The 23121-nt window shown below is 46.1% G+C and overlaps 1 protein-coding gene across 1 annotated transcript; it reads left to right on the top strand.

Moving 5' to 3' along the window:
* The first annotated feature begins 869 nt into the window (after positions 1 to 869).
* LRRC52 (leucine rich repeat containing 52) lies at positions 870 to 12576 on the top strand. The gene is made up of 2 exons (XM_056844690.1): positions 870 to 1569; positions 12314 to 12576. Exons 1-2 carry the CDS (start codon positions 870 to 872, stop codon positions 12574 to 12576), a joined length of 963 nt encoding a protein of 320 aa, XP_056700668.1.
* The last annotated feature ends 10545 nt before the right edge of the window (positions 12577 to 23121 follow it).

Below are 23121 nucleotides of genomic sequence, written 5' to 3'. Positions count from 1 at the left end.
CCCCTTTTTCTGCCCAAGGGGGACCCAAAGCAGCTTAAAGAAACCACTGCAATATAATTATAAAACAATTTAAACCAACAAAATGCCATTTAAATAGACAGGGAATATACAAAGCCACTTCCTGGGCTGGCATATGGTCATGTCCTAAGGCTTGCAATTCTGGCTCCACCCAGGCTTATATACTTGCAAGCAGAGGAGAAACACACTCAACCCTCAACTTATTCAGCTTGCTGCTAGCAAGATTTTTCTCTTCCCTCCACTTTAAAATACATCCAGTTCTCTGGAAAGTAGGCACATAGAATCATGGAATCACAGAGTTGGAGGGGGCCATACAGGCCGTCTAGTCCAACCCCCTGCTCAATGCAGGATCAGCCTAGAGCATCCCTGACAAGTGTTTGTCCAGCCTTTGCTTAAAGATTGCCAGTGAGGGAGAGCTCACCACCTCCCTAGGTAGCTGATTCCACTGTCGAACAACTCTTACTGTAAAAAACTTTCCCCCTAATATCCAGCCCGTACCTCTCCACCTGCAATTTCACCCCACTGTTGCGAGTCCTATCTTCTGCTGCCATCGGGAACATGCGCCAACCACAAAGACACCTCCAGTCCAGAGGCACACTGGAGTCGATACACAGATAGCAGCAAAACCGTGTCTGCTCATGAGTTCCCCGGGGACGTCACCGAGGTGTCAACTGACAGTCAACATGACACGATGCTTCCAGCAGCCTGCAGTGGCTCTCTGTTTTCCAGCCGATGAGCTTTCTCTCGGCCCCAGATGCTTTCGCCGACAGTTCACCAGAGGTCTTGGTGAGCAAAGAGCCTCCTAGGAAACAGAGAACATCACCTCCCCTTGGGGTGAGTGGCGAGGAGAGATGGCTTCTCTCCCAGAAGTGCTCAGGCCACAGCAGTCTGCAAGGGAGAAGGTGTGCTGCTGGAGATACCACATCCTGTCCCCTTCAGATAGCTCCAAGGGTGTGTGGATGGTGCTTCTTGTTGGAATCGGCTGCGCGGTGGAAAGCGTGAGCTGCCCGAAGGGATGCACTTGCCAGTATCTGGCTGTGAACTGCACGGGGAAGCATCTGGAAGAGTTTCCAGCCGTCATCCCCCTGGACACCCGGCAGCTGATTTTGGCGCAAAACAAGCTCGGCTATCTGCCGTCAGTGGACCTGAACTTCCTCAGCGACTTGATCTACCTCGATTGCAGTGGCAACGTGCTAGGGGAGGACTTGGACTTCAGCTTTGTCAGCATCGTCAAGTTGGTCTACTTGGACCTCAGCTTCAACAACCTCACACAAGTCACGTTTGGGACCTTTTCCCAGCTCGGTAGCCTGGTGGTGCTGAAACTCTCAGATAACCCCAGCCTGGTGGAGATTGAGAAGGACTCCTTTGCCAACAACACTTGGCTGAGGCACCTGGATGTCAGCCGTTGCAGCTTGACATTCATTGACACAAGCACTCTCCGGGACCTGCCCAATTTGAGAAGCCTCGGCTTGAGTGGGAATCCCTGGTTTTGCAACTGCTCCTTTGTGGAACTGTTCACCTGGATGAAAGAGAGCGAAGTAACTTTTCTAGGTGAGTATTTGGGGCAGTGTCTCCCGCCTCACCCACCCTTTCCAGTAAAGGAGAAGACCGACTGTTGGGTTGAATTCAAGGAAAGGTGGATAGGATTCCACAAGGCCCAAACCCTCCCAAGGCCATTGATGGTCTAATAAAAAAGTAATGTGAATTCTATCTGACACCCCTTGCACACAGGGCATACACACATATACTGGAACATAGTCAGATATTTTGGTACCAAAGGAGAGGAGAACCCAGTGGCAGCCACTTCTACTAGGCTTGTTTGTTCTCAGACAAGGAACTTCAAAGGGGGAATCCTATGTGAAATTGCTGAATTAGAATTCATTAACAAGTTTGAGATTATTTACTCCCCAGGTCTCCCTCACTCACTGTAGGAGCTAGTATCTTGTTGTTTACCTTTCTGTAACATCCTATTGTATCTGCTTACTTTCCACTAGATTTTGTGTTAATCTCACTTCGTCTACCTATGGGTGGCCCTCACTCACTCTGTGTGAACCTATTACTCTTTTGAGTAGCTCTTGTTTTAAATTGGACTTTTTTGGTAACATCTCCTCCCACCCCTTCTGTTGTGAAAGTAAAAACATCAGCTTAACAGAGGTGCGCTCCAATGCATCTAATGAAGCGATCTTTCATTTGCAAAAGTTTATGCCGGAATAAACTTGAGTATGCCACGATGCTCCTGTCTTATTTAACTTCTGTTAGGCTTGTATGGCTCCTGTTCCATTAAAAGGGGAGAACTTGCCAGTGGAGAGCATCAAGGAACAATCTGCAACATGAGTAGGGTTGCCAACCTCCAGGTTGTGGCTGGAGATCTCCCGCTATTACAACTGATCTCCCGATGATATAAATCCATTCCCCTGGATTATATGACTGCTTTGGCCATTGGACTCTATGGCATTGAAACCCCTCCCCTCTCCAAACCCTGCCTTCCTCAGGCTCCGCCCCCAAAATCTCCAGGTAATTCCCAACCTGGAGCTGGCAACCCTAAACGTGAGGCAGCTACCCCATGTTTCCTAACATAGGCCTTTCAGGAGAACCAGTTCTGTAGAGCAGAGGTTCACCATCACCTCCCCTTGTTAGGGTTGCCAGGTCCCTCTTTGCCACCGGCGGGAGGTTTTTAGGGCGGAGCCTGAGGAGGACTTGGTTTGGGGAGAGGAGGAACTTCAATGCCATAGAGTCCAATTGCCAAAGCGGCCATTTTCTCCAGGGGAATTGATCTCTATCGGCTGGAGATCAGTTGTAATAGCAGGAGACCTCCAGCTAGTACCTGGAGGTTACAATCCTAAATGGAGAGCACCTCCGTGCCTATACCAATATGGTTAGGAAAACAGCACTGGAGATAAAGTGTACAAAGATAACAAAGTTCTTATATTGTGCTTAATTAACAATGACATATAAAAGTGGAATACATAAACAATAACACATCACAAATATATACAATATATACAATACATGTTTGATGCAGTCTCTGTGCAGAATAATGCAATTTTCTTGGTATCTTTTTGTAGCTAATATCAATTTAAATGGTCCAAAAGGTACACATTCAAACAATCCCAAAGGTCTACTCCCATCTACTTCCAATAAGTGTACCTTTGGGATTGTTTGAATGTGTACCTTTTGGACCATTTAAATTGATATTAGCTACAAATATATACCAAGAAAATTGCATTATTCTGTTGCACAGAGACTGCATCAAACATGTATTGTATATATTGTATTTATTTGTGATGTATTAGTGTTTATATATTCCACTTTTGTATGTCATTGTTAATTAACTATCTGGAGGTGGGCAACTCTATCTCTTGTGGTTCAATCACACACAGTTATTGTTCAAGAGCACCTGTGGCTCTGGCGATTACGAGGTATAAAAATAAAACCACATAATTAGGGTTGCCAACCTCCAGGTACTAGCTGGAGATCTCCTGCTATTGCAACTGATCTCCAGCCGATGGAGATCAGTTCCCCTGGAGTAAATGGCCGCTTTGGCCATTGGACTCTATGGCATTGAAGCCCCTCCCTGTTTGGCGTATGTTAGAAAGCGTTGCAGCTCTACAGGCGAGTAAGCACAGAAGACTCAGCACGTAGTACAAAAGTGCTCTTTTATTCACAGTGACAGAATGCTCCGCTTGGTCATCAACTCTCCACAACCCACAACCCAATACATATATAACACACCTATATACATATCTGGCATAGTCTCTCAGCCAATCACCTGTTGGCTGCCTTGTCTCCAGGACTATCTAGCTCAGTCCAGTACAAGCCAGTTTTTCTGCTCAGTCATTGAGCTGTCATGTGACACCACCAATCACCTGGCTGTCACATAGATCTTTTACATCTGCTTGCCATCTGCTTGCCATGTGCAGTCTCATATTCCAACACTCCTCCTAGACTGACATTGCAAGCCCCAATTTGCTTCTAAATAGTTCAAACTTTTCAGTAGACAAACATTTGGTGAAAACGTCAGCAATATTTACATTTGAAGCACAATGTTTCAGAACCATTAAACCATTGTTTACCGCTTCCCTGACATTCTGGTATCTTATTGTGATGTGTTTACTTCTTGTTCTTATACCTTGATATCCAGCCAATTGCTGTGCTGCAGTATTATCACAGTAAACACTTACAGGCATTTCATATTCAAGATTTAGGTCTTTAGCCAGTTGACACAGCCATTCCAGCTGAATCTCACTGTCGCTTAATGCAGAATATTCTGCCTCACATGTGCTGGTAGCTACATGAGTCTGTTTTAAAGACTTCCACATAACCAGTGCCCCATGTAGAAATAACACGTACCCAGTGGTAGACTTTCCTTCTTCTCTTTCCCCCCAACTGGAGTCACTATACACTGTGATTGTTTCCTCTGCATCAGCCTTTAAACACAACCTGGCTGAAGCTGAGCCTTTTAAGTATCGCAGCACCCTTTTTGCTGCATTCCAGTCTTTCATGTATGGACATGCACATTTCTGGCAAAGCAAATGTACTGCCATACAAATGTCTGGTCTTGTCCAACATGACAGATATAACAATGAACCCACCAACGATTGGTATTGATTTTTATCATGGAATACCTTATCATCCACCTCTTTCACATACCCTGTTGTCATGGGAGTCTCAGTGCTTTTGGCCTCTGTCATTTTAAATTTTTCTAGGAGCTGTTCAATCTTTTTCTCCTGGCACAATTCAAAATATCCTTCTGGGTTCCTGGTAATTTCTACCCCCAGATAATTTTGAATGTCACCAAGATGCTTCATTTTAAACAGTTTTCCAGTTGCCTCCTTAAACCAGTTTAGTTGTTCTTTTGTATGACACAACAAACAAAGATCATCAACATATAAAAATACAACACAGTCAGAGCCCTTTACACATTTGGTAAACATACAAGGATCAGCAACACCTTGCTTAAACCCAAGATTTGCCAATGCTTCACTAATGCATTGGGACCATGCACGTGCACTCTGCTTTAATCCATACAGAGCCTTATGCAATTTTAATACTCCTTGTTTACCCTTGCATTCAAACCCAGGGATCTGCTCCATATATATTTCTTCACTTATTGTTGCATTCAGATATGCAGTGGTGAAATCAAAATGGTGCACTAACATGTTATCTCTGACAGCTTTACACAATGCAGCTCTTATAGTATCAGCCTTCACAGTGGGAGCAAATAATTCATCAAAGTCTTGCCCTTCAACTTGGGAATAACCCTTAGCCACAAGCCTGGCCTTACGGAGTATCTTCCCTTCTGGACACTGTTTGACTTTGTAAAGCCATCTGCACCCTATGGCTTTTCTTTGAGCTGGCAGTTTTGTTACAGAGAATACCTTATTCTCTTTCAGGGAATCAAACTCAGTTTGCATGGCTTCTAGCCAGGCCTCCTTTTCCCTGCTTTCCAAAGCCATTACCTCCTGAAAGCTCTTTGGTTCTTTGACTTGTACATGATTTACATCAGTGGTCTCAAAACCATACCTCTCCGGGGGAATTCCTTTAGTGCTCCTGCTTGACACCTTAGGAATCTGTCTCCCCTCTTCAGCCCTTGGCGATGAAGCCCTTTGAGGAGACCCCTCCTGCTTCACCCCATCTGCATCCTGTGAGAGATCTGTCAATGGTAGCCCAATTTCTTTTGGCTCCTCCTGTCCATGAATTCTGGCCCAGTTATTACCCTCACAAAAATTCGCAGCTCTGCTGTAGCTGAGAGAATTATGTTCATCAGCAAACCTGTATGATTTCATGCCAGACTGATACCCAAGGAAGGTTAGTTTTTTAGCTCTCGCTCCTCCTTTCCTTCTCTTGGATATTGGCACATCAACCCAGGCTTTTGTACCAAACACTCTGAGGTAACCTAAGCTAGGATCCCTCTGGTACAAAACCCTATAAGGTATGTCTTGTATGGACCTGGTCCAGATCCTGTTGGAAACATAGGAGGCGGCCTTTATTGCTTCTGCCCAGTATGTCATTGGCAACCCTGCATCCTGCAACATGGAATACATTTTTGTTTGTAGCATTCCCCCATGTCGTTCAGCAACACCATTTTCTGCTGGCACCGCCACGTTGGCAACTCTGTGCCTCACACCTTGCACCTGTAACCACTTCTTAAACTCATTTGACATGAATTCTCCCCCAAAATCTGTTTGGAGAGAATCCAAGGTACATTTAAGTTGTTTCTGCACTCTTTTGGCCCAATACTTAAATGTTTCAAACACCTGTGACTTCTTTTTCAAAGGATACACCCAGGAGAATCTGGTGCAATCATCCACCAGAATCAACGCGTAATGGTTACCTGAGTGACTCTCCCTGTAGGGGCCTATTACATCTGCATGCACTACCTTTAATGCAGTGTCTGAGAGTCTCTCACTATGCTTAGCCACTGGGTAAGCCTTAGATTTGGAACTTTTGCATACCTCACAATCCAGGTAGTTCCCACACTCTTTAACTTTTTCCTTCCCCAGTAAGGCTAGCGTTTTCTTTATGGTCTCATAATTTGCATGAGCCAACCTTCTATGTAGCAGATGTATGCAATTGTCATGGGGGCTCTTATTAGTTATCATCTTTGCCTCCACATGCCTATTTTCTACCACATACACATTATTACACATTTTCCCTGTAAGAAGCACTTTCCCACCTTTGGATATCTTACAAGCCTTGTCTGTAAATGTTACAGTATATCCAGCCCTGTCAAGGGCACTTACACTTAGCAAATTATTCTCTAGTTCAGGGACACATAGCACCTTTTTAAATGTATAGTTCAAAGCTGGGAACCACACACTCCCCTCACGTGTCACCTCAGAATTCCTTCCATCAGCGAGGCTTACGTGCGGCAAACTTGAGTCCCGTGTGTCTTTTAAAAGTTCCTGATGCCGGCAAATGGTCTGTGACGCACCAGAGTCTAAAATCCAGACACCGGCTGTGTCACTGTGCTCAGTCAGCACCAATGATGCCTTCTGACCGCTCACAAACTCACGTGACGACTGGTCCCTTCGGCTTTTCTTCCTTGCTTCTGGGCAGTCACGCTTTAAGTGATTTGTAGCCTTGCAGATGTAGCAACGTCTGACCCTCAGAGCCACGTGCTGCTGTAAATCACCCGGCTTTCTCTGCTCCGCATTCCTTTCTCCGCCGGCAAACCTCCGCGTCTCCTGGCTTGGCAGGTTTCCCTCCGGCTTGGCAGGCTTCTCAGGATTTCTTGCAAGCAATCTCTTTTCATGTTCCAAAATTCTTCCAATAACATACTGTAAAGTTAGTTTATCAATTTCAACCGACTCCAGAGCTGTAATTAGCATGTTATACTGCTCAGACAGAGAGCTCAGGAGTATATAAACTTTATCATCCTCCGGTAGAGTCTTCCCCCTCTGCTCCAGCATTTGGAAACATTCAGTCAGTTCATTTATATGGTTTCTCACAGGAACTGACGGCAAAAGAAAAGTTCTGTACAAACGTCTCGTTATGGCTATCAAAGAGCCAGCTGTTTTTTGGACGTAGACCTGTGATAATGAGTTCCAGGCTGCTTTCGCTTTCAAAGCTCCCGTCACATGGACAAGCTGGTCGTCAGCCACGCTCAGCACTATGCTTGCCAGTGCCTTCTCATCTTTCACCACGTCCTGCGGCGTCTCAGGATCCGGTGGGTTGGAGACATAAATCCACAGTGCCTCTCTTTTAAGGTAGTGTTGCATTCGTAACGCCCACACATTGTAGTTGGTAGAAGTGAGCTTCTCCACAAGCAAGGACATTGCAGCTTGAGCCATAATTTCTCCCGCTCCCTGCTGCTCCTGCTCCGTGTCGCTCTCCTCCTCCGCCTCAGACGCACTGCTGCTGACAGACCTGCTGGGCACCTCCTCTGCTCCGTCTGACTCAACCTCAGACATCCACTCGCCTTCTGCTCACTACAGCCCTTGTTCCACAGATAGTACCTCTGCTCAGAACCTCCAGGATGTAGCGCAGTTGAGCTGTTCTGGGCCCATAACCCTGTTTGGCGTATGTTAGAAAGCGTTGCAGCTCTACAGGCGAGTAAGCACAGAAGACTCAGCACGTAGTACAAAAGTGCTCTTTTATTCACAGTGACAGAATGCTCCGCTTGGTCATCAACTCTCCACAACCCACAACCCAATACATATATAACACACCTATATACATATCTGGCATAGTCTCTCAGCCAATCACCTGTTGGCTGCCTTGTCTCCAGGACTATCTAGCTCAGTCCAGTACAAGCCAGTTTTTCTGCTCAGTCATTGAGCTGTCATGTGACACCACCAATCACCTGGCTGTCACATAGATCTTTTACATCTGCTTGCCATCTGCTTGCCATGTGCAGTCTCATATTCCAACACTCCCCTCCCCAAATCCTGCCCTCCTCAGGTTCCGCCCCAAAAACCTCCCACTGGTGGTGAAGAGGGACCTGGCAACCCTAACCATAGGCCTGGCGGAATAGCTCTGTCTTACAGGCTCTGCAGAACTCTTTATGGTCCCGCAGGGCCCTGGTCTCACTAGACAGGCTATTCTACCAGGCAGGGGCCAGGGCAGAGAAAGCCCTGGCCCTGGTCAATGCCAGCCGGACATTCCTTGAACCATGTGGTAAATCCATTTGTTGAATCCTGGCCCTTTCTACTGAAATCTCTAGCGCACGCACTTCAGCAAATCTTGAAGTGCCCATTTAATCTGTAAAAAGGGGCACGTACACCATCATGGATGGCGCTCTGAACGCGCTCTGGCCACAGCAGCTGTTGGGTGGCAATAGTGTTCCATATTGTTTTGTGAGTAGGAAACCTCATTGGCCATTTATGCATGGCTGTTTGCCCCTGCCAACTACTTCGGGGCTTTGCTTTTATCATGTTTGCATTTTCTGACCGTCAGAGGTCGCTTTGTTCCCCCTGCATATTTCAGTCCATTTTGCCTGCATTTACTGGATGCAGGCTAAACACAAATCCAGAAAATGTAGGCAAAATGCACGGAAAGGCATGGGGAAAGCAACGTGACCTCTGATGGTCGGAAAATGCAAGCATAATCAAAGCAAAGTCCCGAAGTAGTCAGTAGGGTGACCGTAGGGTTGCCAACCTCCAGGTAATGGCAGAAGATCTCCTGGTATTACGACTGATCTCCAGCTGATAGAAATCAGTCCACCTGGAAAAAATGGCTGCTTTGGACTCTATGGCATTGAAGTCCCTCCTCTCCCCAAACCCTGCCCTTCTCAGGCTCCGCCCCCAAAACCTCCCGCCGGTGGCAAAGAGGGACCTGACAACCCTAGGTGACCGCAAAGAAATAGCCATGCATAAATGGCCATTGTCTCTACACATCTGTTTAGGAGGGATACCTAGAAAAAGTCAAGGGAGGCCGAGGGGCAGGAGGTTCTTCATTCATGTATAACATTTATATGCACACCTTTCTCTTGACCAAACGTAGGGCCCAAGGCAGGTAATAACAGCCATATATATTTTTTTAATTTTATTTATTCCAAAAGATTTATAAGCCCACCTGAGCATCTCAGGACCCAACATGGCTCTGCAATAACTGTATACAACCAGGCACAAAAACAGAAAACGTTAAAGCAATAAATAAAAAACACATTCGCACTACATTAAAATCACAAATCAAACCCCTTGATGCATATTGCCTTTTGCCCAGACTCAGACTGCCTGCCCCCAAGCTCTTGGGAATAATTCTGCAGCCTCATCAGAAATCCTGAAGGGTAGAACCCCCCTGAACTCTTCCGAGTACTTTTTCCCCAAGCATGGGGCAGCCACTGAAAAAGAAGAAGAGTTTTTTTTATATGCCGACTTTCTCTACCACTTAAGGTAAAATCAAACCAGTTTACAATCTCCTTCCCTTCCCCTCTCCCCACAACAGACACCCTGTGAGGTAGGTGGGGCTGAGAGAGTTTGGAGAGAACTGTGACTGGCCTAAGGTCACCCAGCTGGCTTCATGTGGAGGAGTGGGGAAACCAACCCGGTTCACCAGATTAGCGTCTGCCGCTCATGTGGATAAGTGGGGGATCAAACCCAGTTTTCCAGATTAGAGTCCACCTCTCCAAACCACCGCTCTTAACCACTACACCAACCCTAGTCACCTGTGAGCTTCATGGCAGAGTGGGGAACTGAACCTGGATCTTCCAGATCCTGACCTCCCACTAACTAGTACACCACATCCCCCCCCATTCATGTTCATTGCACGAATAAATAAATTGGCCTTTTAAAAAACGTTTCCCCCACTCATTTGGCAATGAATACACATCACTACAAAAGCCAGTACAAAGCAAGTTAAGTTGCAAGAAGCTTCTTATTTCTTTCCCAGGATCATGGTCAGGGATGAATGAAGGGTGAAGAGGTGAAAGAAAGGGTAGTCGAGCCAAGGTTGCTCTGTTTCTCACCTTTTCCCTTGTAGCTTTGCAGCGCATCGTGTGTGAAACAGACACATCATTTTGCCGTTTCTCGGGGCCTTTTGTGAGAGCCATGGTTAAACTTTAATGCCGGTGTAAGCTTATCGGGTGGCACGGCTCCTCTTTCCTCTTGGAAGCGAAATCAGACACACCTTCTTCCATGTCAGCCTCTGACCCAAGATGGCTTTGATAGCGGGAGGGCTAGATTTGAAACCCCCCTGCCTACTTTGCGTGAAGGGATTCTACAGGCAGCTTCACACGTTATAGAGTACACAATGTTGGGTCCAGGGTCCGATGGGAGTTGCGGGTTCTCCTCAGTTCCTGCTCATGAGGTGCTCGATTCAGATTGGCACAGCTGGCTGAAACCAGGATCCTATTATGCGGTTTTTGCATCACTGCAGACCCTCCTCACATTTTTAGATGGCCTGAATTTGCTGTAGGGTGGCCAACCTCCAGGTACTAGCTGGAGAGCTCCCGCTATTACAACTGATCTCCAGCCAACAGAGGTCAATTGACCTGGAGAAAATGGCCGCTTTAGCCATTGGACTCTATGGCATTGAGGTCCCTCCCCTCCCTAAACCCCGCCCTCCTCAGGCTCCGCCCCCAAAACCTCCCAATGGCTTCGAAGAGGGACGTGGCAAACCCAATTCACTTCTAAAATGGTGGCGATGTCCCTGGGTTGGACCTAGGCTTGCCAGCTCTGGGTTGGGTAATACCTGGAAATGTTTTTTTTTTTGGGGGGGGGAGCCTGAGGAAAGCAGGGCTTGGGGAGGAGAGGAACTTCAATGGGGTATAATGCCATAGAGTCCACCTTCCAAAGCGGCCATTTTCTCCAGAGGAACCGATCTCTATTGCCTGGACATCAGTTGTAATAACAGGAGATCTCCAGCCACCACCTGGAGGTTGGCAACCTTAGTTGGATTCGTGGATGCCATAACATCTAGTTTGTCCTTAGAAGCAAACCAATAAGGGAGGCCATGTTATGAAAAGAATGATGGGTGCTGAGGCAGTGTACAATAATTCATACATCGATTGGCATGGCCACCGGCGTGGTGTAGTGGTTAAGTGTTAGAATTGAGCCTTACTTCTTAGTATCTGCTACCGATTCAGAGGGTTGGATCATTTGGTTATGGCCTAATGAAAATATAGTAAGTCACACACACGCACAAAAATAGACAAAATCCTTTTGTCTTAGTCAAACAACCTTTACTCACTAAATCAGGGATAGGGTTCATGGGAGGTAAAACAAATAAATTCTTTCTACATCTCTACAGTTACCTATACTGCCAGATGCTTCTGGCAGGCGCTAAGCTTAAACACGAGGCATTTCTAGATATAAGAATCACCCCTCCATCCTTCCAGGTTGATGGTCAAAAGTTAACTAGGACTGTGCTTTCTCTACTAAACAAAGGATATAAGGAAAGCACAGTAAAATGCAGATTCACTTGTGTAGGTGACAAGTGGCATGTCTCCAATGGATGCTCTTCACTGACCAAATGCTAGATTAACATATTACAGGTTACATCATACCTGTAATATCATATTAACCCTTGCCTGTCTGAAATGAAACAAAGCTTGCTACCTAATGCTCAACATTAAGAGCGGTGGTTTGGAGTGGTGGACTCTAATCTGGAGAACTGGGTTGGCTCCCCCACTCCTCCACATGAAGCCAGCTGGGTGACCTTGGGTTACTCACAGCTCTCTCAGCCCTACCTACCTCACAGGGCGTCTGTTGTGGGGAGGGGAAGGGAAGGTGATTGTAAGCCGGTTTGATTCTTCCTTAAGTGGTAGAGAAAGTTGGCAGATAAAAACCAACTCTTCTTCTCGTTCTCCTTCTTCTCTCCAAGGCTTGTTTTTATCAGTGTGTTTCCTCCACAGACTCAGACAACACCACCTGCTACAGCCCGGCTTTCATGCATGGCTTCAGCATGCTGGAAAAGGGCCCGGAACAGCTCCATTACAAGTGCTATATCCATTTCGAAGACCGAGATTATCTCTTCCTGGGCCTGATCGGCCTCTGCATCTTCTCGGCTGGCACAGTGTCGGCCTGGCTCCTGGGGGTCTGCGCAGTCATATATGAATTCTTGACCGCCACTGATGAGGATGAGGAAGACGAAGAGGATGAGGAAAGAGGCCACTAGATGTCACTGTATTAGGGTTGTCAACGTCCAGGTAACAGCGGGAGATCTCCTGCTATTACAGCTGACCTCCAGCCGATAGAGATCACTTCCCCTGGGGAAAATGGCCACTTGGACAATTGGACTCTATGGCATTGAAGTCCCTCCCTTCCCTGAACCCCGCCCTCCTCAGGCTCTCTGCCCCCCAAAATCTCCTGCCAGTGGTGAAGAGGGACCTGGCAACCCTACACTGTACCACTGTACATAAAGGTGGGTTTCGTGAAGCTTCTTGCCAGACCAGGAAGACGGTGCGCAACAGCGCCGAAACGAAGCTTTCCCTGTTAGAAAGAAAGAAGCAAAATAGAGTCTGCACCTATTTTCCAACTGTTTGAAAGCTGGGGCTGCAAACTGGAAATACTGCACACTGTGGCCAAGTCCTTTTACTTCCTCCAAAGATATGTCAGTTTGGGAATACCGAAAATCCAAACAATGTGCTAATATACTGTGTGTCTGACATTGTTGAAAGAAACTGACATTGTTTTGAGGGCAATAGGAGAGAGTTCCCTTAATGGCCAACTCTGGTTACCCTACATTGCCCAAACTGAACACTCAGGACAAGGTCAGTTCTGCCATGGGCCAGTATTTTGGAAGCATTCTCATGCTAATGAAAGTGAAGATCGGTCAAGTCGCTTGGCTAGATTAAAAGTTCAGAAATGAAGTGTTCTGTGCTTGGGAGCCAGGGTGGAACTAGGGTTGCCAACCTCCAGGTGGTGGCTGGAGGTCTCCCGCTATTACAACTGATCTCCAGCTGGTAGAGATGAGCTCCCCTGGAGAAAATGGCGGCTTTGGCCATTGGACTCTATGGCATTGAAGTCCCTCCCCTCCCCAAACCACACCCTCCTCAGGCACCCCCAAAATCTCCAAGTGTTTCCCAACCTAGAGCTGGCAACCCTAAGTGGGATAGAGCTCCCTTTGCCCCGACGCTCTGCAGGGTAGAGTCCAGAGGAAGTCGTGTACCCACCGGGTTGATAAGAACCCCCTTGGAACAGATGCCTCCCACTTAAGAGGACAGAATTAACACACAGCTCAATCTATATGGCCAAGGTGAAAACCCTGGCCGAGGTGTATCTATCACATCTGGCTAATGTATCCTCACCGGTGTAATCTTAATCTTGCTGTTATCAATACCATGGAGCACACTGGAGAAACTGTCACAGATTCTGTTGCTGACCCTGAAACTCACCAAATCGTATTTGAAATTATACCAGCAAATGCTCTCAAAGGAATTCCTCAAACAGAATTTGATACATAAGAAACTCCATGAATGATGCTATATTTGCATATATTCTGAATTGTACAATATTACCAATTGTGTATTAACAGTGGTCTCGCTTACCTATGGCTGTCTACAAATTTGTAAGGGAAGGAAGGGTTGAACAGTAAGTTTGAATGGGGATATGTGAATAGGATATGCAATTCACACATGAATGTATGAATGGGATGCAAGCGGAACTTGTAAGAGCCAATACACATGGACAGGTGTGTGTGTATGGAGAATGAGTACTGACAAGGATGTTACAAAAATGTCATTTTCAATTTTCCCAGGTCTCTTGTTTCTTTTTTATCGGTTTTTCCATACAATTTGTGAAACTGGAATATGTATACACACTCTCCAATTACACAAGTTCACAACAACCACATCAATAATCTATGGCTGCAATCCTAAAAGCACTTTCCTGGGGGAAAGTCCCATTTAATAAATAAGACTTACTTCTGAGTAGACCGGCTTAGGCTTGTTCTCCCTGTCATGTATAGTTCCATCCTATGCCGACACGCCTGCCTAAACCTATTGATTTCTACATAGGATTGCAGGAGAAATTACCTGTTTGGCCTCAGGAAGTCTGTACCAAAACCAAACTCAAGAATACTCCATGCTGCACAGGTATCTAAAACAAAACTAGCAGCATGCAAAATAAGCAGTGCAAAAATCTATTCAAAACGCCTAATACAAATGCCACTGTTAACACTGACATACAATAAATATACTGAATACACTAAATACAAATGCTACTATAACATTAACACACAACGAATATACTATTACAGCAATTGTTTAACAAATACATTTCCTCATGTGTCCAATAAGGCAAACACAGTTCGTAGCGATGAGGGAAACAGGGCTTCAAAAGAAACAGTTTCATTAATGAGCCCTGTGTGAGTTCAATATGCAAAGTGAGTGGTTGAGAGTTCCTGTAATAAACTTATCTTTATTGCGAGGAAGTAGGGTTGCCAACCTCCAGGTAGTAGCTGGAGATCTCCTGCTATTACAACTGATCTCCAGCTGACAGAGATCAGTTCCCCAGGAGCAAATAGCTGCTTTGGCCATTGGACTCCATGGCATTGAAGTCCCTCCCCTCCCCAAACCCCGTCCTCCTCAGGCTCCTCCCAAAAAACCTCCCACCGGTGGCAAAGAGGGGCCTGGCAACCCTACGAGGAAGATATCCACAAAGGCTGTGTATTGGAGGCAGAAGACAACTTTGCTAGCTGAGTTGCAGTCGTTTCGCCACACCCCCCAAGGCGTTTCTGGCTTTTTCAGTTCTCCTCCAATGCAAAAGTTGTTGACATTCATGAATTCCTTAAAGCCATAACATTTTACTGCATCTCCATCGCCAGAGTTCTGGTCAAAGATAATTGCTTTAACCTGGTCCTGATATGCATTTGCAACATGCCCAGAATGTCTGTGCCTGCCATCTTACAGTTGAAACCACAAGCAAGTCAAGTGCGCTCTGATACACATGCCATTTGCCTGAATTCGGTCATCTCACACACACTTCGTGCATGCATGTTGACGCACACACATCACATGACTTCCTTCACCCTGTGAGTGACCTACGTGTTCATTCCCAAATCCTGGGGCAGCCTTCTATTCTGGGAGATTACAGAGGCTGATAATACCTGAAACCGCTGGTAGGGTGACAGTGTGCCCTTTTACGCAGATCCTTAGTGGGTTTCAACATACAAGAAAATCTACCAAAGATATCTTTAAACGGGGAACACCCATGAAGCTGCTTTATACTTAGGGTTGCCATCATCCAGGTGGTATTCAACCAAAGGGCAATCACTATGGCAAAGTAGACAAAATAGAAAACCAATGATATTAAAGCAAAATTTGTATTAATTTGTTCCTTCCCACACGTTATATAAACTACAAGTATATTCCAGGACCAACAATCACAAATCAAGGCAGAATTCCGGTATTCATTCTGTTTCAAAACTTTCCTCAGTTGGAAATTGTTAAGGCCCATCCAGGTGGTGGCTGGAGATCTCCTGCTATTACAACTGATCTCCAGGCAACAGAGATCAGTTCCCCTGGAGAGAACGGCTGCTTTGGCAATTGGACTCTGTGGCATCAAAGATCCCTCCCTTCCCTCCTCAGGCTCCGCCCCCAAAATCTCCAGGTATTTCCTGGAGCTAGCCACCCTACTTATACTGAATCAGACTACTGGTCCATCAAGGTCAGTATTAGGGTTGCCAACCTTCAGGTGGCACCTGGAGATCTCCCGCTGTTACAATTGATCTCCAGATGTCCAAGATCAGTTCCCCTGGAGAAAATGGCTGTTCATTGGGAAGGACCCGATGACGTCCTTCCCCGTCCCATGCCCCGCCCTTCCCAAAATCACCAGGTATTTTCCAACCCAGAGCGGGCACCCCTAGTCAGTATTGTGTATTCAGACTGGCATCAGCTCTCCAAGGTCTCAGGTGGAGAACTTTCCCATCACCTACTGCCTGGTCCTTTTAACTGGATATTCTGGGGGTTGAACCTGGGACCTTTTGCATGTAAAGCGGAGGCTCTTCCACTGAGCCACAGCCTCTCCCCTAAGAGTGAGGGGCAAGAGAAAAAGGAGTTAGGGCTCTTCACTCAGGGGCCAGGACAGGAAATTCACTGTTTTACATTTTTTAATCCCTACCCCCACCCCAGCCCTGACCTGACCTGGATGGCCCAGGCTAGCCTGATCTCGTCAGATCTCAGAAGCTAAGCAGGGTCAGCCCTGGTTAGTATTTGGATGGGAGACCACCAAGGAACACCAGGGTTGATGTGCAGAGGAAGGCACTGGCAAACCACCTCTGTTAGTCTCTTGCCATGAAAACCCCAAAAGGGGGTTGCCATAAGTAGGCTGCGACTTGAAGGCACTTTACACACACATCCCAAGAGCTGGATTAGGACTGGACGTGGGTTCACATCCCTGCTCATCTGTGATGTGGTAGGGTTACCAGCTCCAGGTTGGAAAATGCCTGGAGATTTTGGGGGTGGAGCCTGAGGAGGGCGTGGTTTGGGGAAGGGAGGGATCTTTGATGCTACAGAGTCCAATTGCCAAAGCGGCCAATTTTCTCCAGGTGAACTGATCTCTATTGGCTGGAATCAGTTGCAATAGTGGGAGATCTCCAGCTAGTACCTGGAGGTTGGCAACCCTAAGACAGATGCATACGGTTGCCAGCTCCAGATTGGGAAGTACCTGGATATTTTGAAGGGAGGAGCCTGAGGAGGGCAGGGTTTGGGGAGGGGAGAGACTTCAGTGGAGCATAATGCCATAGAGTCCACCTTCCAAAGTGGCCATTTTCTCCAGGTGAACTGATCTCTATCAGTTGTAATTGCAGAAGATCTCCAGCTAGTACCTGGAGGCTGGCAACCCTAGTGATGCGGACTTAAGCCAGTCACTCTTTTTCACACTCATTGTTGCGGGATGAAAGCAACGATAGAACCATGTATACCTCCTTTAGTTTCTTGGAGAACTGGCAGTATAAAAATGTAACCGTTGGGTAGTGCAATATTCAGTATCTCAACTCTGTGCTTCACTAATAACCACGCGATTCCCAGAAGTTGTCAGGGTAACATTCAAATTAGCAGGCAGTGCATGACACAATTTAATGCAGCCTTTGGCATTCCCAGTTTGAAGTCATTCTGTTTTAGATTTTGTGGCTTTAACATCAAAAGACAGTGTGTCTCCTAGACAAGACTCTCAAAGAGAGGGCAGGAAGCAGCTAAGCATCCCTCCAGCATGCCTGAATCCCAATCTAGCCGAAATTCCCTCCACACAGAACAATAGTATTACATGTAGTAAAGCTGTTTTGAGGAGCCGTTTTGGGCTGAAAGGTTGGATTAAAATATAATTATGCCCTGTCAGTCTGAGGTTTCACTCTCCTGGGAGCGACTGCTACCAGCGTGGGTGTAGTGGTTAAGAGTGGAGCCAGTGGACTCTAATCTGGAGAACCGGGTTTGATTCCCACTCCTCCACATGAGCGACAGACTCTAATCTGGTGAACGGGGTTGGTTTCCCCACTCCTACACACGAAGCCAGCTGGGTGACCTTAGGCTAGTCACAGTTCTCTTCGAGCTCTCTCAGCCTCACCTTCCTCCCAAGGTGTCTGTTGTGGGGAGGGGGAGGGAAAGAGGTTGTAAGCCGGTTTGATTAAAAGGCAGAGAAAATCAGCACATAAAATCCAACTCTTCTTCTACTAGGGTTGCCAGCCTCCAGGTAGTAGTTAGAGATCTCCTGCTATTATAGTTGATCTCCAGCCAATACAGATCAGTTCACCTGGAAAAAATGGCCGCTTTGGCAATTGGACTCTATGGCATTGAAGTCCCTCCCCTCCCCAAACCCCATCCTCCTCAGGCTCCACCCCAAAAACCTCCCGCTGGTGGTGAAGAGGGACCTGGCAACCCTATCTTCTACTCACCAGAGCGGGAGACCCCTTCCTTGTTAAGCCTGTGGACACTTCCAGATTTTGAAGTCAAGCAGCAAGCATCACCACAAAATGGCTGCCATAGGGCCAACATCACTGAATGTTGAGAAGTTCTAAGATAAGTGTCTTCTTCTGATGAAATCCTTTCCCAAATGGCGTCTCCCTGCAGACAGAATGGTGGTTTCTTCTGGGGTTTTCTGAAGCATCCCATGATTCGCTCTTGGGTTTGGGGAGGAGATGCTCTCGGGCCAAATGGAGTGGGCACCAGGAAATACATAAGCTGGCACCACATTGGGGATCAGAGCACCAGAGGCTTTGACACTCTAACCGCTATACCACACCGGTTCTCAAATGTTCTAGGCACATATATTGGTTTAATTTACTCTATGAAAACAAGTTTTTTTTAAAAAATGGTTATATTCTTATGAAACACGATTAATTGATATTTCTGACTTGAGCAAAAAAAGGAACTGCCGCAAAAATATAAACCAACGAATAAGAAGTTGCAGAGAAACAGTATATTATCAATGTATATTATCAAAAGTAAATACAAACTATCTCTGTCTACATAAAATACCAAGACAAATCAGGAATCCACGATCAACAAAATATCTCAATTTACATAAAACATCAGAACAGATCTGAAATGCACAGCAGCGCTGGCTTTTTACTTAATACATATTTATTGTATCCTAGTAATGTTTCATTGTGGTATATTGTCTATATTTGATGACCACTGAAGAAGACATTGTCAAAACGCATCTGGTCATGCATTTCAGATCTGTTTTAATGTTTATGTATATTGAGATATTTTGTTGATCATGGATTCCTGATTTGTCTTGGTATTTTATGCAGACAGAGATAGTTTGTATTTACTTTTGATCATGTAAATGAAAAGAAAGGATTTCCACTCTCTTGTACTAGCACTTCTTCTGTGCCACTGTCATAGAATTTAGTAAGTAAAACTCTCCCTGGCAGGAAAGCCTTTGACAATGTTATTGTCAGAGAGCTCTTTAAGGGCCATAAAAAGTTTGTAATGCAAATCTCACTGAGTCCCATGATTGGTTGTAGCAGAGTATGGTTACTGTGCATGCATATATTCTCTTCAAATGTTACAGTAAAGGGGGGGATCAACCAGTGAGATGGGGGCAGCTCTGGGAGCATATGCCTCAGCAGATGCAGCTAGATCATACTGAACACAAGCAAGCAAAGATGCCTTATACTGAATCAGGCCATCAGTCCATCAAGGTCAGTATTTTCTCTACTCAGACTAGCATCAGCTCTTCAGGATCACAGATACAGGTCTTCCACATCACCTCCTAGCTGATCTTTTTAAACCGGTGATGGCGTGGACTGAACCCAGGAACCCAGGAACCAGTGTGGTATAGTGGTTAAGAGCGGTGGACTCTAATCTGGCGAACCGGGTTTGATAGTCCCTCTCCTCTACATGAGCGGCAGACTCTAATCTGGTGAACCGGGTTGGTTTTCCCTCTCTTCCACATGAAGCCAGCTGGGTGACCTTGGGCTAGTCACAGTTCTCTCCAAACTCTCTCAGCCCCACCTACCTCACAAGGTGTCTGTTGTGGGGAGAGGAAGGGAAGGAGATTGTAAACCACTTTGAATCTCCTTAAAAGGCAGAGAAAATCGGCATATAAAAATACTCTTCTCTGCATGCAAGGCAGAGGCTCTTCCACTGAGCCACAGCTGCTCCCTTTTTACTGTGACCATAAAACACAGTAAAACAGTCGGGAAAATAGCCAGGAGTGTAAGCCAGAGGGCAACCATAATGAAACACTATAAAATTAAGAACGTTGCAAAGTTCGCATGGAATGTGTTTGTCCATCGAACTTTCTAAGTTCAGCTCTGATGATCGATATGAGCTAGTCACTGGATCTGTTCAGTTGAGTACCAAGAGCACGAAAGCACTTGAACACATGCACTTTCAAAACTGTGCACGCATGAAAACGCTGCCAATTCAAACAGATCTGCAGCTATTATGGTTGCTAAGGACTACTTAGATGAAGGGCGAAGGTACGATGTTTTTAAAGACACAGTGTTTATTTTTACCGATTTATGTGAGTAGTGACTGATTTAATTATCTGTTCAAACAATTGTCATCAAGCAAAACAGAAGCACAAACTGGAGGGGGAAAGCAGAAACTCAATCAGGCTGTGAGTGAATATGCATGCACAAAAAGTCTATTGCGCTGTGCTCGATTGCAGTGTTAGGAAGGAATATGGCAAAGTAACCTATCAGGATTCCATAAACAGGCCACCAGACTGACAAGCAGTCTGTTGAAAAACTGGCTTCCTATTTGCAACTGGCAAACAGGGCACAAGCAAAATTGGTGGGTGCTTGGCCACCTCTAGTCAAAAGTGGGTTTTATTTTCTGGCTGCACGTGAGCAGAGAGCTTGAACACACATGATTGTCAAGGGCACCCCCAACATTTGCTTTCATTAATTGGCTTTAATAAATTCTTAAATCAGCATGCTTGCTTACTGTTTATTTGATTCCATGCGATAGGGGAAACATGTAGATGTGACACAGTCGTTTTAAAGAGCATTTTCATGAGGTACGTATTAGTTCCTTTTATACTAGTTCAATCGCTGATCGGGAAGGTTTTGACACGCTTCAAAAAAACCTGTACAATTTGGAAACATCCTCATCACGAGCATGCACCACTATGGGCAATAATGATTCTCACATTACCTTCATCTAGAGTTGCTGCCCATAATTTTTATAGGCCTTTTCATAATTTTATCCTCATGGCCAGCTGCCAGTACTGAACGATGTGAAGCTGGCAGAGACAACTGCTGAGTCATGCATGAAGTGCATAAAATGCATGAAGACATGCGGGGATAAGCACTTGAATTTTAAGTGTGTAAAGTGCATGAAGACATACGGGGATGAGCTTTTGAATTTTATGTGCATTGTGTACCACTAGAGGACTTTCAGTCAAATGATCATGGATGCCATTTTGCTCGGCACTGGGAGGATTCCAATGCGGAATTCAACACAAAACTGCTGAACTAGGATTCATCAAGAAGTTCAACATTATATGTACATGGCTTGAACAAGGACTTGGGTTTCTTCAGCCTCTATAGGGCTAATAGCTCAGCATGACCCACCCTTTACAGATGCTAATGAGTTTGACGGTACTTTGAGAAAGTCTCTGTACTGCCCTAATTAGATTTGCTTGTCATACCTTATGCTGCACTTTCCTTTATGAGATCTGATTTTATGTTACTACTACTTTGTCCGTCCATCTCCAGTTGGGAGTGGAATGCATTGATTTCTCTTTCCTTCTCATTTAAAAAATGGGCTTCTCTTTCCAACTACTCCCCATGCCTGCCATTCTGCTGCTGGAGGTATAAATATATCTCCTACAGATGTACATTTCATGCATCTAATAAAGCGAGCTCTGACTCACGAATGCTTATGCTGGAAGCACATTTTGCTAGTCTTTAAGGCACCACCGGACTTCTGTTTAATGTATGCTTGGGTCTCTCAACCATCTTGGAAACAGAGAATGCAGTTGAAAGATCTCTCCTCTGGCCTTTTTACCCTAGGTAAGCCTTAGAATTGATAGCCAGCATGGAATAGTGGTTAGGGTGTCAGTCTAGGACCTGGGAAACCCAGGTTCAAATCCCCATTCACGCCGTGGAAGCTTTCTGGGTGACCTCAGGCCAGTCACAGGGCGAAAGGAGGCTCAAGCGACCGTGCGTTTTCGCCCACACACTCTCAGCCCTGACTCTGGCTAGTGTTGGGTGGGAGACCTCCAAGGAATACCAGGGATGTGGCTCAGAGGCAGGCAATGGCAAACCACCTCCAAATATCTCTCGCCTTGAAAATCCTACATGGTCGCCATGTCACAGCTATGACTTGATGGCACAAAAAAAGCCTTAGACAGGAGGGGAGGTGGCATGATACAGCCTGGTCCCGTAAGATTTCGGAAGCTAAGCAGGGTCAGTGTTTGATAAGGAGACCACTGTGCTTGATAGGGAGATAGAGAGAGCCAGTGTGTAGTGGTTAAGAGCATATGCAAATTTTGTCTTATTTAATTACCTGGAAATAGACAACCTATGACAGGCCCAGTCTGCAGCTTCCTGCAGAGAGCCAGCTAGCGTAGTGGTTAAGAGCGATGGTTTGGAGCGGTGGACTCTGATCTGGAGGACCGGGTTTGATTCCCCACTCCTCCACATGAGCGGCAGATGCTAATCTGGTGAACCGGGTTGGTTTCCCCACTCCTGCACATGAAGCCAACTGGGTGACCTTGGGCTACTCACAGCTCTCTTAGAGCTCTCTCAGCCTCACCTACTTCACAGGGTAGTGGGGAGGGGAAGAGAAGGTGATTGTAAGCTGGTTTGATTCTTCCTTAAGAGGTAGAGAAAGTCGGCATATAAAACCCAACTCTTCTTCTACCAAGGAAGACTCTTCAGAGGAAGGCAATGGCAACCCCCTCTGCTTCTCACTTGCCTTGACAGCCCCTTGCTGGGGTCATCTTAAGTTGATGGCAACTTAACAGCTTTTAGGTGCATACGTCTCAGATAGCACAGCATGCAAGGGATCACTGTCACAGTGTACGTTCAAGGCGTAGGATGCCCGGTTCCACACTACAAGGTGGGTCCCCTTCCAACTGTAGGATTCTATGAAATCGGTCTCCTGGAGAGGAAAGGAGCCAGGCGAAGCTTGCACTCAGCAGGTTATCGTCCCCCCCCCCCCCCGGGAAAGAAGCAAGCCCTGACCTGGATGGCCCAGGCTAGCCTGATCTCGTCAGATCTCAGAAGCGAAGCAGGGTCAGGCCTGGTTAGCATTTGGATGGGAGG

This window comes from Euleptes europaea, chromosome 2 (genome assembly GCF_029931775.1).
Source record: "Euleptes europaea isolate rEulEur1 chromosome 2, rEulEur1.hap1, whole genome shotgun sequence".
NCBI classification, from domain to species: Eukaryota; Metazoa; Chordata; class Lepidosauria; order Squamata; family Sphaerodactylidae; genus Euleptes; species Euleptes europaea.
Note: the sequence above shows the minus strand (reverse complement) of the source record. Positions and strands in the feature narration are given on the sequence as shown.